This window comes from Zea mays, chromosome 6, assembly GCF_902167145.1.
Source record: "Zea mays cultivar B73 chromosome 6, Zm-B73-REFERENCE-NAM-5.0, whole genome shotgun sequence".
Taxonomy (NCBI): Eukaryota; Viridiplantae; Streptophyta; class Magnoliopsida; order Poales; family Poaceae; genus Zea; species Zea mays.
Genome location: NC_050101.1, coordinates 169,968,319 through 169,984,070, shown reverse-complemented (window position 1 = coordinate 169,984,070; position 15,752 = coordinate 169,968,319). Strand labels below are relative to the sequence as shown.

The window sequence follows — 15,752 nt, the reverse complement described above, 5'->3', positions numbered from 1 at the left end:
ATATTTTAAACCATTGCAGCGGTAACGAGGCACCCCACGCGTGGCCCGACGAAACCACCAGGCGTGGGGGCCATGGGTCAGTCAACCGCGGGGACAGATATGGCAGTTGGCGTGACCGAAGAAGATTGACAGAGGGTACATCAGCAGACATGCTGAAACGACGCGTCAATCACCAATTAGGCCATGTCAAAGCAAAGTACAAGTTTTGGCCCCACCTGCAGGCTCGCATCCTCCCCTGAGGTGGGCCCGGGGGCCACTGTCGGTACCCTGAAACTAGGGTACCCCTTGCTACTATATAAAGACGCAGTACCCACACGGCTATCTCTTAGCCGCGTGGTAAAAGTACTGTGTGTGGGACCAAGCCATGACTCGCCCCAGCCTCGGGCGACTACTCTGGGTCCACAACAGCGCCTGACCCCACCACATGGGCAGATCCGGAGCCGCCACGTGTCCAGAGAAAGTGATATACTCCAAGGCATCAACAGTGAGTTCGGACCCCCATGGGAAAGTGCCGGACCCCTGGATATATAGTCTGAACCTCTGAGATTGGTTCAGAACCCCCACGTGTATGGATCAGAACCCTGGAATGGGATCTGGACCCCCCCCCCCCCGTATGGGGTCCGGGCCACCCACAGTGGGGTCCCGAGGTTCCAGGACAGAACACACCTGGGCCTTAGGTCCGGTGCTGACACGTGTCCAGACCTGGTCTGGTAGGATACAGACCTGTCCGCATACACTTTAGCTCCTCGCTCAAGCGGAGACCCGATGCTGCCGCGTGGCATACTGCGCGCGGCATAAGCCAACGGGCGGAACCTAGCATGACGCCTTTGGGCTACACGCGCCCTCGCATTCATTGCGGATAAGACGTGCGCCTGTCCATCCCACTGACAGGTGGCGTGCTCAGTCCACGATACACGGGCCATGCCATTACTCGCACGTTACTGACTATCAATGCTGCATGGACTACAGTCATCATGACTCCCGCTGATTACTCGTGTGTTACTAAGGTGGAGGATCTTTGTGCATTTACTATTCACATAATGTATTCCTACCATTATGCTCCTAGGCCCACATGCCGGGGCTCAGCACCCTTGTATGTGCCTCTCTTAAACTATAAAAGGGAAGGCACGCTGAAAGTCACCTAGAGGGGGGGTGAATAGGGCGAAACTGAAATTTACAAATATAAACACAACTATGAGACGGGTTAGCGTTAGAAATAAATACAAGTCCGAGAGAGAGGGCGCAAAACAAATCGCAAGCAAATGAGGAGTGTGACACGTGGATTTGTTTTACCGAGGTTCGGTTCTCGCAAACCTACTCCCCGTTGAGGAGGCCACAAAGGCCGGGTCTCTTTCAACCCTTACCCTCTCTCAAACGGTCCCTCGGACCGAGTGAGCTTCTCTTCTCAAATCAAAACCGGGAACAAAACTTCCCCGCAAGGACCACCACACACTTGGTGTCTCTTGCCTCGGTTACAAATGAGTTTTGATCACAAGAACAAGTGAGAAAGAAAGAAGCAATCCAAGCGCAAGAGCTCAAAAGAACACCGCAAATCTCTCTCGCTAATCACTAAAGCCTTGTGTGGAATTGGAGAGGATTTGATCACTTGAGTGTGTCTAGAATTGAATGCCTAGCTCTTGTAAGTGGTTGAGAAGTGGAAAACTTGGATGACTTGAATGTGGGGTGGTTGGGGGTATTTATAGCCCCAACCACCAAACTAGCCGTTTGGGTGGAGGCTGTCTGTTCGATGGCGCACCGGACAGTCCGGTGCACACCGGACATGTCCGGTGCGACAGCCACGTCACCCGGCCGTTGGGATTTGACCGTTGGAGCTTCTGACTTCTGGGCCCTCCTGGATGTCCGGTGCACACCGGACATGCACTGTAGAGCGTCCGGTGCACCGACTCACGCGTGCCTGACGACTGCGCGCTTCTGGCGCGCATTAAATGCGCCTGCAGGTGACCGTTGGCGCGAAGTAGCCGTTGCTCCGCAGTTACACCGGACAGTCCGGTGTACACCGGACATGTCCGGTGAATTATAGCGGAGTAGCCGTTCTGAATTCCCGAGACTGGCGAGTTCCGGAGGTCGCCTTTTCTTGAAGCACCGGACATGTCCGGTGTACACCGGACAGTCCGATGAATTATAGCGAGCTGCCTCCGGAATTTCCCGAGAGTGAAGTGTTCAGCCTCGAAGTGCCTCTGGTGCACCGGACAGTCCGGTGCGCCAAACCAGGGATGCCTTTAGCTCTTTATCTTGAACCCAACTTTGGTCTTTTTATTGATTTGTTGTGAACCTTTGGCACCTGTAAAACTTATAAACTTGGGCAAACTAGTTAGTCCAATTATTTGTGTTGGGCAATTCAACCACCAAAATTAGATTAAGAAATAGGTGTAAGCCTAATTCCCTTTCAATCTCCCCCTTTTTGGTGATTGATGCCAACACAAACCAAAGCAAGTATAGAAGCGTATGATTGAACTAGTTTGCAAAGTGCAAGTGCAAAGGTTACTTAGAATTTTAGCCAATGAATATTACTTACTAGATATGCATGGATTGTTTCTTTACTTTTAATATTTTGGACCACGCTTGCACCACAAGTTTTGTTTTTGCAAATTCTTTTGTAAATTATTTTTCAAAGTCCTTTTGCAAGATAGTCAAAGGTAAATGAATAAGATTTTGAGAAGTATTTTCAAGATTTGAAATTTTCTCCCTTTGTCTTAAAAATGCTTTTTCTTTGACTAAACAAAACTCCCCCTCAAATAAATTCTCCTCTTAGTGTTCAAGAGGGTTTTAAGATATCAATTTTGAAAATACTACTTTCTCCCCCTTTAGAACACAAAGAGATACCAATTTGAAATTTACCAATTGAAAATCATTGATTTTAAAATTAGGGTGGTGGTGCGGTCCTTTTGCTTTGGGCTCATACTTTCTCCCCCTTTGGCATGAATCGCCAAAAACGGATACTTTGAGTGAGATATAAGCCCTTAATAACTGTTTTCTCCCCTTTGGCAAATAAAACATATAAGTGAAGATTATACCAAAGATGGAGAGTGATGTGGAGCGACAGCGAAGGATGAGTAGTAGAGTGGAGTGGAAGCCTTTGTTTTCGCCGAAGACTCCAATTCCCTTTCAATATACCTATGACTTGGTTTGAAATACACTTGAGAACACATTAGTCATAGCATATATAAAAGAGACATGATCAAAGGTATACTTATGAGCTATGTGTGCAAGTTTAGCAAAAGAAATTTCTAGAATCAAGAATATTGAGCTCATGCCTAAGTTTGGTAAAAGTTTGTTCATCAAGAGGCTTGGTAAAGATATCGGCTAATTGATCTTTAGTATTAATGTATGCAATCTCGATATCCCCCTTTTGTTGGTGATCCCTAAGAAAATGATACCGAATGGCTATGTATTTAGTGCAGCTATGCTCAACGGGATTATCCGCCATGCGGATTGCACTCTTATTATCACATAGAAGAGGAACTTTGGTTAATTTGTAACCATAGTCCCGCAGGGTTTGCCTCATCCAAAGCAATTGCGCGCAACAATGGCCTGCGGCAATATACTCGGCTTCGGCAGTAGAAAGAGCGACCGAATTTTGCTTCTTTGAAGCCCAAGACACCAAGGACCTTCCCAAGAACTGGCAAGTCCCCGATGTGCTCTTTCTATTAATCTTACACCCCGCCCAATCGGCATCCGAATAACCAATCAAATCAAATGTGGATCCCCGAGGGTACCAAAGCCCAAACTTAGGAGTATAAGCCAAATATCTCAAGATTCGTTTTACGGTCGTAAGGTGTGATTCCTTAGGGTCGGCTTGGAATCTTGCACACATGCAAACGGAAAGCATAATGTCCGGTCGAGATGCACATAAATAAAGCAATGAACCAATCATCGACCGGTATACCTTTTGATCGACGGATTTACCTCCCGTGTCGAGGTCGAGATGCCCATTTGTTCCCATGGGTGTCTTGATGGGCTTGGCATCCTTCATTCCAAACTTGGTTAGAATGTCTTGAGTATACTTTGTTTGGCTAATGAAGGTGCCCTCTTGGAGTTGCTTGACTTGGAATCCTAGAAAATACTTCAACTCCCCCATCATATACATCTCGAATTTCTGTGTCATGATCCTACTAAATTCTTCAGAAGTAGATTCGTTAGTGGACCTAAATATAATATCATCAACATAAATTTGGCATACAAACAAATCATTGTCAAGAGTTTTAGTGAATAGAGTAGGATCGGCTTTTCCGACTTTGAAGCCATTAGCAATAAGGAAATCTCTTAGGCATTCATACCATGCTCTTGGGGCTTGCTTGAGCCCATAAAGCGCCTTAGAGAGCCTATAAACATGGTTAGGGTACTCACTGTCTTCAAAGCCGGGAGGTTGCTCAACATAGACCTCTTCCTTGATTGGTCCATTGAGGAAGGCACTCTTCACGTCCATTTGATAAAGCTTGAAGCCATGGTAAGTAGCATAGGCTAATAATATGCGAATTGACTCAAGCCTAGCTACAGGTGCATAGGTTTCACCGAAATCTAAACCTTCGACTTGGGAGTATCCCTTGGCCACAAGTCGGGCTTTGTTCCTTGTCACCACACCATGCTCATCTTGCTTGTTGCGGAAGACCCATTTGGTTCCTACAACATTTTGGTTAGGACGCGGAACTAAATGTCATACCTCGTTCCTCGTGAAATTGTTGAGCTCCTCTTGCATCGCCATCACCCAATCCGAATCTTGAAGTGCTTCCTCTACCCTGTGAGGCTCAATAGAGGAAACAAAAGAGTATAGCTCACAAAAATGTGCAACACGAGATCGAGTGGTTACCCCCTTATGAATGTCGCCGAGGATGGTGTCGACGGGGTGATCTCGTTGGATTGCTTGGTGGACTCTTGGGTGTGGCGGCCTTGGTTCTTCATCCTCCTTGTCTTGATCATTTGCATCTCCCCCTTGATCATTGCCGTCATCTTGAGGTGGCTCATCTCTTTGATCTTCTCCTTTATCAACTTGAGCCTCGTCCTTATTTTGAGTTGGTGGAGATGCTTGCATGGAGGAGGATGGTTGATCTTGTGCATGTGGAGGCTCTTCGGGTTCCTTAGGACACACATCCCCAATGGACATGTTCCTTAGCGCGATGCACGGAGCCTGTTCTTCACCTATCTCATCAAGATCAACTTGCTCTACTTGAGAGCCGTTAGTCTCATCAAACACAACGTCACAAAAAACTTCAACTAGTCCTGAGGACTTGTTAAAGACTCTATATGCCCTTGTGTTCGAGTCATATCCTAGTAAAAAGCCTTCTACAGTTTTAGGAGCAAATTTAGATTTTCTACCTCTTTTAACGAGAATAAAGCATTTGCTACCAAAAACTCTAAAGTATGAAATATTGGACTTTTTACCGGTTAGGAGTTCATAGGATGTCTTCTTGAGGATTCGGTGTAGATATAACCGGTTGATGGCGTAGCAAGCGGTGTTGACCGCCTCGGCCCAAAACCGATCTGGTGTCTTGTACTCATCAAGCATGGTTCTTGCCATGTCCAATAGAGTTCGATTCTTCCTCTCCACTACACCGTTTTGTTGTGGGGTGTAGGGAGAAGAGAACTCATGCTTGATGCCCTCCTCCTCAAGGAAGCCTTCAATTTGAGAGTTCTTGAACTCCGTCCCGTTGTCGCTTCTAATTTTCTTGATCCTTAAGCCGAACTCATTTTTGAGCCCGTCTCAAGAATCCCTTTAAGGTCTCTTGGGTATGGGATTTTTCTTGCAAAAAGAATACCCAAGTGAAGCGAGAATAATCATCCACAATAACTAGACAGTACTTACTCCCGCCGATGCTTATGTAAGCGATCGGGCCGAATAAATCCATGTGTAGGAGCTCCAGAGGCCTATCACTTGTCATGATGTTCTTGTGTGGATGATGAGTGCCAACTTGCTTCCCGGCTTGGCATGCGCTACAAATCCTGTCTTTTTCAAAATAAACATTTGTTAGTCCTAAAATGTGCTCTCCCTTTAGAAGCTTATGAAGATTCTTCATTCCAACATGGGCTAGTCTGCGGTGCCAGAGCCAACCCAAGTTAGTCTTAGCTATTAAGCAAGTGTCGAGTTCAGCTCTGTCAAAATCCACTAAGTATAGCTGACCCTCTAACACTCCCTTAAAAGCTATTGAATCGTCACTTCTTCTAAAGACAGTGGCACCTACATCAGTAAATAGACAGTTGTAGCCCATTTGACATAATTGAGATACGGAAAGCAAATTGTAATCTAATGAATCAACAAGAAAAACATTGGAAATGGAATGGTCAGGAGATATAGCTATTTTACCCAAACCTTTGACCAAACCTTGGTTTCCATCCCCGAATGTGATAGCTCGTTGGGGATCTTGGTTTTTCTCGTAGGAGGAGAACATCTTCTTCTCCCCTGTCATGTGGTTTGTGCACCCGCTATCGATGATCCAACTTGAGCCCCCGGATGCATAAACCTACAAAACAAGTTTAGTTCTTGACTTTAGGTACCCAAACGGTTTTGGGTCCTTTGGCATTAGAAACAAGAACTTTGGGTACCCAAACACAAGTCTTGGAGCCCTTGTGTTTGCCCCCAACAAACTTGGCAACTACCTTGCCGGATTTGTTAGTCAAAACATAAGATGCATCAAAAGTTTTGAATGAAATGCTATGATCATTTGATGCACTAGGAGTTTTCTTTCTAGGCAACTTAGCATGGGTTGGTTGCCTAGAGCTAGATGTCTCACCCTTATACATAAAAGCATGGTTAGGGCCAGAGTGAGACTTCCTAGAATGAGTTCTCCTAATTTTTCTTTCGGGATAACCGGCAGGGTACAAAATGTAACCCTCATTATCCTGAGGCGTGGGAGCCTTGCCCTTAACAAAATTAGACAATCTTTTAGGAGGGGCACTAAGTTTGACATTGTCTCCCCTTTGGTAGCCAATGCCATCCTTGATGCCAGGGCGTCTCCCATTATAGAGCATACTTCTAGCAAATTTAAACTTTTCATTTTCTAAGTTATGCTCGGCAATTTTAGCATCTAATTTTGCTATATGATCATTTTGTTGTTTAATTAAAGCCACATGATCATGAATAGCATCTATATCAACATCTTTACATCTAGTGCAAATAGAAACATGCTCAACATTAGATGTAGAGGGTTTGCAAGATTTTAATTCTACAACCTTAGCATGTAATATATCATTCTCATTTCTAAGGTTGGAAATAGTAACATTGCAAACATCAAAATCTTTAGCCTTAGCAACCAAATTTTCATTTTCTACTCTAAGGCTAGCAAGAGAAATATTCAACTCATCAATCCTAGCAAGTAAATCAACATTATCATCTCTAGGATTGGAAGTTGAAATATTACAAACATGAGAATCAACTTTAGCAATTAATTTAGCATTTTCATTTCTAAGGTTGGTAATAGTGTCATGGCAAGTGCTTAGCTCACTAGATAGTTTTTGACATTTTTCTATTTCTAGAGCATAAGCATTTTTAACCTTAACATGTTTCTTGTTTTCCTTAATTAGGAAGTCCTCTTGGGAATCCAAAAGGTCATCCTTTTCATGAATAGCACTAATTAATTCATTTAATTTTTCCTTTTGTTCCATGTTAAGGTTGGCAAAAAGGGTACGCAAGTTATCCTCCTCATCACTAGCATTTTCATCACTAGAAGACTCATATTTAGTGGAGGATTTAGATTTAACCTTCTTCTTTTTGTCGTCCTTTGCCATGAGGCACTTGTGGCCGACGTTGGGGAAGAGGAGTCCCTTGGTGACGGCGATGTTGGCGGCGTCCTCGTCGTCGGAGGAGGAGTCGGTGGAGCTCTCGTCGGAGTCCCACTCGCGGCATACGTGGGCATCGCCGCCCTTCCTCTTGTGGTACCTCTTCTTTTCTCTCCTCTTGCCCTTCTTGTCGTTATCCCTGTCACTGTCACTTGATAATGGACATTTAGCAATAAAGTGATCGGGCTTACCACACTTGTAGCAAACCTTCTTGGAACGGGATTTGTAATCCTTCCCCTTCCGTTGCTTGAGGATTTGACGAAAGCTTTTGATGATTAAAGCCATCTCCTCATTGTCGAGCTTGGAGGCATCAATTGGTTGTCTACTTGGTGTAGACTCCTCCTTCTTCTCCTCCGTCGCCTTAAATGCCACTGGTTGTGCTTCAGACGTGGAGGGTTCGTCAAGCTCGTTGATCTTCTTTGAGCCTTTAATCATACATTCAAAGCTCACAAAATTCCTGATTACTTCCTCGGGAGTCATTAGTGTATATCTTGGGTTGCCACGAATTAATTGTACTTGAGTAGGGTTAAGGAAAATAAGTGATCTTAAAATAACCTTAACCACCTCGTGGTCATCCCATTTCTTGCTCCCGAGGTTGCGCACTTGGTTCACCAAGGTTTTGAGCCGGTTGTACATATCTTGTGGCTCCTCTCCTTGGCGAAGACGGACGCGACCGAGCTCCCCCTCGATCGTTTCCCGCTTGGTAATCTTGGTGAGTTCATCACCTTCGTGCGCGGTCTTGAGTAAGTCCCAAATCTCCTTCGCATTCTTCAATCCTTGCACCTTGTTATATTCCTCTCTACTTAGAGAGGCGAGGAGAATGGTTGTGGCTTGGGAATTGAAGTGCTCGATTTGGGCCACTTCATCCACATCAAAGTCTTCATCCCCTACGGACGATACCTGTACACCAAACTCAACAACATCCCATATACTTTTGTGGAGTGTGGTTAGATGAAATCGAATTAAATCACTCCACCTAGCATAGTCTTCACCATCAAACGTTGGTGGTTTGCCTAATGGGACGGAAAGTAAAGGTGTATGTTTAGGAATGCAAGGGTAGCGTTAGGGGATCTTACTATACTTCTTACGCTCTTGGCGCTTAGAAGTTACGGACGCCGCGTCGGAGCCGGAGGTGGATGTTGACGAAGAATCGGTCTCGTAGTAGACCACCTTCCTCATCCTCTTTTTCTTGTCTCCACTCCGATGCGGCTTGTGGGAAGAGGATTTTTCCTTCTTTTCTTTGTGGTGTGAAGAAGAAGATCTTTTCTCCTTCCGTTTGGAGGAGTCCTTCTTCTTCTCCTTCCTCTTGGTGCGGGACTCTTCCGATGAAGTGCTCCCGTGACTCGTAGCGGGCTTGTCGCCGGTCTCCATCTCCCTCTTGGTGTGATCTCCCGACATCACTTCGAGCGGTTAGGCTCTAATGAAGAACCTGGCTCCGATACCAATTGAAAGTCGCCTAGAGGGGGTGAATAGGGCGAAACTGAAATTTACAAATATAAACACAACTACGAGACGGGTTAGCGTTAGAAATAAATACAAGTCCGAGAGAGAGGGCGCATAACAAATCGCAAGCAAATGAGGAGTGTGACACGTGGATTTGTTTTACCGAGGTTCGGTTCTCGCAAACCTACTCCCCGTTGAGGAGGCCACAAAGGCCGGGTCTCTTTCAACCCTTACCCTCTCTCAAACGGTCCCTCGGACTGAGTGAGCTTCTCTTCTCAAATCAAAACCGGGAACAAAACTTCCCCGCAAGGACCACCACACACTTGGTGTCTCTTGCCTCGGTTACAAATGAGTTTTGATCACAAGAACAAGTGAGAAAGAAAGAAGCAATCCAAGCGCAAGAGCTCAAAAGAACACCGCAAATCTCTCTCGCTAATCACTAAAGCCTTGTGTGGAATTGGAGAGGATTTGATCACTTGAGTGTGTCTAGAATTGAATGCCTAGCTCTTGTAAGTGGTTGAGAAGTGGAAAACTTGGATGACTTGAATGTGGGGTGGTTGGGGGTATTTATAGCCCCAACCACCAAACTAGCCGTTTGGGTGGAGGCTGTCTGTTCGATGGCGCACCGGACAGTCCGGTGCACACCGGACATGTCCGGTGCGACAGCCACGTCACCCGGCCGTTGGGATTTGACCGTTGAAGCTTCTGACTTCTGGGCCCTCCTGGATGTCCGGTGCACACCGGACATGCACTGTAGAGCGTCCGGTGCACCGACTCGCGCGTGCCTGACGACTGCGCGCTTCTGGCGCGCATTAAATGCGCCTGCAGGTGACCGTTGGCGCGAAGTAGCCGTTGCTCCGCAGTTACACCGGACAGTCCGGTGTACACCGGACATGTCCGGTGAATTATAGCGGAGTAGCCGTTCTGAATTCCCGAGACTGGCGAGTTTCGGAGGTCGCCTTTTCTTGAAGCACCGGACATGTCCGGTGTACACCGGACAGTCCGGTGAATTATAGCGAGCTGCCTCCGGAATTTCCCGAGAGTGAAGTGTTCAGCCTCGAAGTGCCTCTGGTGCACCGGACAGTCCGGTGCGCCAAACCAGGGGTGCCTTTAGCTCTTTATCTTGAACCCAACTTTGGTCTTTTTATTGATTTGTTGTGAACCTTTGGCACCTGTAAAACTTATAAACTTGGGCAAACTAGTTAGTCCAATTATTTGTGTTGGGCAATTCAACCACCAAAATTAGATTAAGAAATAGGTGTAAGCCTAATTCCCTTTCACACGCAGCGTTACAGGGACAAGCTCTCAGGTTTTGACACACGCTTACACACACACTCAATACATACACATAGCGGAGGTAGGGTATTACACTCCGGCGGCCTGAACCACTATAATCCCCTGTGTCCTCTTGTGTTCATCCCAAATCCACCTAAAAGGCAAAACGCTTAGGCCCCCTCCTCATCTTAGGATTAGGGCGGGTGCATCCCGCCACCCGGCCGGAGGATTTTCTCTCCGACACCCTTGATGACACAAGATATGACCATAACATCATTGTGGGGGTAATCCTTGAGCTGAAGATCCTCCTGGGAGAAGGTGATTGGGATGTGGGACCATTTGGACTTGATGAAGGGTCCCTGCACCCCAACATGTTGCACCCTTCTCCACGCTTCCTTCTTCTGCTTCTTGTTGGCTGGCTCTAAGCTTGAACCGCCTATTATCGGGAGCACCAGCTTCGTAGTCGAAGGTGCTACGACTTGGTTGTTGAACAAATCCATCAGCTCAAAAGTGGAAGTGAGTTCACCGGAGGTGGGCGCCAATGTTGGGGACTTATTCTCAAATGCTATGAGTTAAGAACAAGGTAACACAAAATGTTAAAGGTGAATGCCCTTCGTCCTTTGAAGCATTATTTCCCTTAGGATATAATGATCTTCAGACGAAGGTCATGAAGGACGAACCTTCATCATCACAGTGTATATTAATGAAAGAATAAGCATATGAAGTATAAAAGATAACATGAATAATCATATAACATTATTAATATATATATATATATATTCTTTTTATTATCATGGATAAACAGAAGCAATAATGAACTATATTTGTACCTTTGGCTTGACAGAAGACAGAAGTCCAAGCGTGACACACGGGCGAATACAATTCAGCGTGAACAGTACGGGGGTACTGTTCACCTATTTATAGGCACGGGACGTAGTCCGGTCAGAATTACATTTATGCCCCTGATGACTAGCTACAATCATGACACAAATCATCATGGACTGAACGGTATTTTCTTCTTTTAGTCGGTGCAGCCCTTCGTCTCAAGGCATGTCGCTATGCCGAAGCTCCCTGGATCGTAGCTTCGACGTGTACCTTCGCGCTGTGTTTGATTATACTCTGATCTTTCGAAGGTGCTTCTTCTTAAAGAACCTTCGGCGACGAAGCAGGCCCCTAACACCCGCGAGGTGGAGCGGTCGACCAGACCGCTGTCTAGCAAGTCCACGAGGCGGAGCGACCACTATCGACCAAGCCGTTGTCGTTGCCCAAATATTACTATGTTATTGATTTATTTTCTCATTATTTTTCATGGATCTAGTGCTAGATATAGTTTAAAATATATTCACGAATTCTTGATACATTGTTTATTTTATATATAATAAAAAGTATATTTTATGCTCTAAATTAGATTTTTTGTGACGGCTCACGAGTCGGCTTGCGAGCCCTAAGCCGAGCCTGATTTTTGAGCTTGCAATACGACCGAGTCGAGCCGAGCCTGGCTCACTAGGTAATCGAATCGCACCGAGTCGATCCAGCCCTAGTTTAAATGCACTGGAGCTAATAGTTAGCTGGCTAAAAATAGCTAGGTTTAGTTAGGTTGAACCAGCTAATAAACTAATAAATAGTTGATGGTGCAGCTAATAGTTAGTTATACTATTAGCTAGAGTGTTGGGATGTCTCCAGCTAAAAGCATCTAATAGTTAAACTATTAGCTAAGCTATTTAGATTTCTTAGTTTAGATATCTTCCGATGATCTTAGCAACTAAATATTAACTCTAGTTTATTCAAGCGGGGCCTAAAACCTCTAAAATTAATAGTTAGCTACTAAAATTAGCTAGGCAAATTCTAAACATCCCTAGTTAATACTTTAACTAATTGTTAACTAGTTTACGGCTAACTATTAGTTAGTTTATTAGATGGCTCAACCTAGCCAACAATTTGTTAGCCGACAAACTATTAGCTATAGAGAAACCAGAGGTCTTATGGGGTGTTTGGTTTCTAGGACTAATTTTTAGTCTATTCGTTTTATTCTATTTTATTGACTAAATTGCCAAATACAGAAACTAATATTTTCATATTTATTAATCTAGAGATTAAAATAGAATAAAATAGAGAGACTAAAAAATAGTCTATAGAAACCAAACAGCCCCTTACATGTTGAATCAGGGGTTGTTTGGTTTCATGGGACTAAACTTTAGTCTCTCCCTTTTAGTCTATTTTAGTCCATAAATTACTAAATATAGGAAATAAAAGGGAATAGATCAGATTTCCTCCCTATCTTTAGTCCTATTTTTGGTAATTTAGGGACTAAAAAAGAGAGACTAAAGTTTAGTCTCATGGAACCAAACATGCCTTCATTCGGCCAGACAACTATAAATGGAAATACAAAAAGTACTGAACACAAGAACGCTTCAGCAAAGATGGACAAACAAAAACCCTGCCCTTGTTATATTTGGGCAGATAGGATGCGTCGTTGCTATATTTGGATAGCTCTTTGTCTCTGTTACCAAATTTGGCCCAGGCCAACGTACTACTCTCCAGTCCATTCCTCAATTCAGACATTCGTTGCGTCAGTACGAGAAACAGTGAAAAAAATCGCATACCATAAATAGAAAGCACCCATAATAACATTCATACAGCATCAACATCAAGAGCCAAATACAGGAAATTAAAGCTCTCTCTAGCTAGCTAGTACCACAGCTACTGTACACTTGCATTGGCACCACGAAGCATGGGAAGAGGAAGAATCCAACCGAACAGAGAGCACACCTGTCCCCGTATGGCAGTATCCATCCAACCCTACCCACCTACCCCTACTGTCCTACATAGCAAGCCGTACGGCCAGCCCTTCTTACTGGTCCGTGAAGCAATCAGTACTGGTGGCCTCCAGTGATCTCCGGAGGGCGGGGGGCACACACCAGAGCAGCGGTGTTGGGGCCGGTCTATGGCAGAGAGAGGCATCTGCGCGTACGAACCTACCAGCTCTCGACAGGTTGCGGGTGACTAGATGCGGAAGGGGTCCAGGCGGTTGTCTCCGAGCCGCGAGCGGTAGGCAGCCTTCTTGTAGTCGCCCCATGTGAAGTCCCTGTACAGGCTCTGCTTGCCGTGCCCCAGCAGCTGCGGCAATGGCGCGATCCGCTGCGCCGGCGCCGGTCCCGCGAAGTAGATCATGGACACCCGCGGCTTCAGGCTGTTGGCCACCACCCGGTGCCGCACACTTTTCAGCCTCCCATTCGTCAGGACCTATTATCGCACGCACGAGACGTACAAACCCGGTCAATTATATTCATTGCCTGCTGCATCTGCATCGCCTGTCGTGTCGTCTCGGCGCGGCCGGCGACCCATGCATGCCATGAGCAAACCACGCCTTGGCAGGTACGTACGGATGATATGCGTATGTGCGCGCGCCCGCAATGTAACGTGCTACGGGTTATATTATACCTGCAGCGAGTCGCCGACGATGACGAAGAAGGCGTCGCGGTCGGGAGGCACGGGCACCCAGCGCCCGTCGTCGCCGTGGAGCGCCAGCTGCAGGCCGGGCGTGCCGTTGGAGCGCAGCACGGACACCAGCTGCGGGTCCGTGTGCTCGCCGAAGCCGGTGACGCCGCACGAGTCCGGCAGGCGCTGCAGCAGCGGGCACGCAGGGTAGTGGTTGATCCGGAACACCTGGTCGCTCGCCGCGTCCGCCACCATGCCGCTCAGCGCGTCCCTCGGCGCCACGCCGAGCCCCTCCGCCACCGCCTCCAGCACCGACGTCGCCAGGCCCCTCACGGAGGCCACGTACTGGTTCACCGCGTCCCTGCACGCCGGACCGGACCTACCCATCGTTAGAAACGCACGCGCGTGGGGCGCAATAATGGCTTCGCTGACACTGCATGCATGCTTTGATTGATTGGTTGCCGTACCGCAGCGAGGATGACGGGACAGGGGAGGCCTTGGACACCGAGGCGTTGCCGTCGAGGGCGAGGAGGAGGTACTCGAGCCACCCCATGTCGCCATTGCGCCCGATGCGCCTGTTCCCGTACCCGAGCGGGCTGGCGGGGCCGCACCCGCACGCGTCCTTGGCCGCCTGCGGCGACGCGAAGAACCTGACGGCCTCGGCCTCCAGCCGGTCCACGACGCCCGCTGGCACGCCGTGGTTGACGACCTTGAAGAAGCCGAAGCGCTCGCACGCGTCCACCACGGCCAGGGCGGCGCCGGGGCTGGAGAGGTCGACGGCCGGCACGCCGGGGAAGGAGGAGGCGTCCCCGGGCTGCGGGGATCGGAGCAGGGAGATTTGGTCGAGAGCCGGCGGCTTCGCGAGGACGACCATTATATATATATATTGCCAAGAAGAAGCAGAGCAATGTACGGCAACAAGCGGAACAGGTGGAGGAGTGCCCGGAGCTCGTGTCACCGCTGGTGACTGGAGCTCGAGCTCGAGTGCATGTGGTGGCGAACGAAGAAGGCTTCATGGCGCGTATTTATATAGGGGGAGGAGGACGGACGGGGCGCCGGGGCCCCACGCGGCGATACGAAACGAGCGGGGAGGGAGCGAACAACGTTAGTTACGAGCTGTTCATCGTCGTCCCCGTCCCACCTTTCTTTGTCTGTATTTCTGCATCGCGCGTGTTTCTGAACTTTTTATCCCCCTCGGCCGGGCCTTTTGATTTGGGTCGAGCGCGGCAGATCCGAGCTTGATTCGTGGGTGGTGGCAGTAGCGGCGCCCTACGCACGGCCCCCCGGGGGGGAGATATCGCCGACGTGTCCCGACGCGATCCGCCGGTGCAGTGGGGTCGGAGGGCGGGGCGATAAGCGTCCGGGTGCTGTTCATCTCAGATAATGTTTCTGTTGACGGATTCCTGCAAGGGTACAATGACGAGGCGACCTCCATCAGTGTGGGATCATGAGAGAGCTTTTTGAATAGGCGAGCAGTGTGCGTGCGGTGCTTTGGGCCCGCACTCTAATCTCTACTAACTATTAAGACCCTACTGTAGACTGCCCCCGCCTCCCGACGCCCGCCCGCCCGCCCATGCGCCCTCCGCGATCCCCGCGCCGCAATCCCCGCCGGCCGCCGCGATCCGCGCAATCCCCGCCCGCCATCCCGACATTGTCGCCTTCCTCCCCTGCGTGCCGCGCCCCGTCCTCCCGACGTCGCGTCCGCCCCGCTCGCGATGCCCGCTCCCCCAACCCTGCTCCGACACACACCTAAAAACCTACACGACGACGCCGCTGGCGGATAGCCCAGGAGCCATCCCCGCCGC

At 48.1% G+C, this 15,752-nt stretch overlaps 1 protein-coding gene across 1 annotated transcript; it reads right to left on the bottom strand.

Annotated features, from left to right (window-relative positions):
* Positions 1-13,114: 13,114 nt before the first annotated feature.
* On the bottom strand, positions 13,115-15,105 carry LOC100281876 (gibberellin 2-beta-dioxygenase). The gene is made up of 3 exons (NM_001154796.2): positions 14,415-15,105; positions 13,951-14,308; positions 13,115-13,752 (listed from the first exon to the last, which is right to left on the bottom strand). Exons 1-3 carry the CDS (start codon positions 14,819-14,821, stop codon positions 13,513-13,515), a joined length of 1,005 nt encoding a protein of 334 aa, NP_001148268.2. The 5' UTR covers positions 14,822-15,105; the 3' UTR covers positions 13,115-13,512.
* Positions 15,106-15,752: the final 647 nt, after the last annotated feature.

Bases quoted from the DNA above. Each gene is read 5' to 3' on its own strand.
- LOC100281876 (NM_001154796.2), bottom strand. From the start codon at position 14,821: ATGGTCGTCCTCGCGAAGCCGCCGGCTCTCGACCAAATCTCCCTGCTC. The intron at 14,309-14,414 runs GTACGGCAACCA...TCCGGCGTGCAG, and splicing joins GTCCCGTCATCCTCGCTGCG to GGACGCGGTGAACCAGTACG. The intron at 13,753-13,950 runs GTATAATATAAC...GTGCGATAATAG, and splicing joins TCGTCGGCGACTCGCTGCAG to GTCCTGACGAATGGGAGGCT.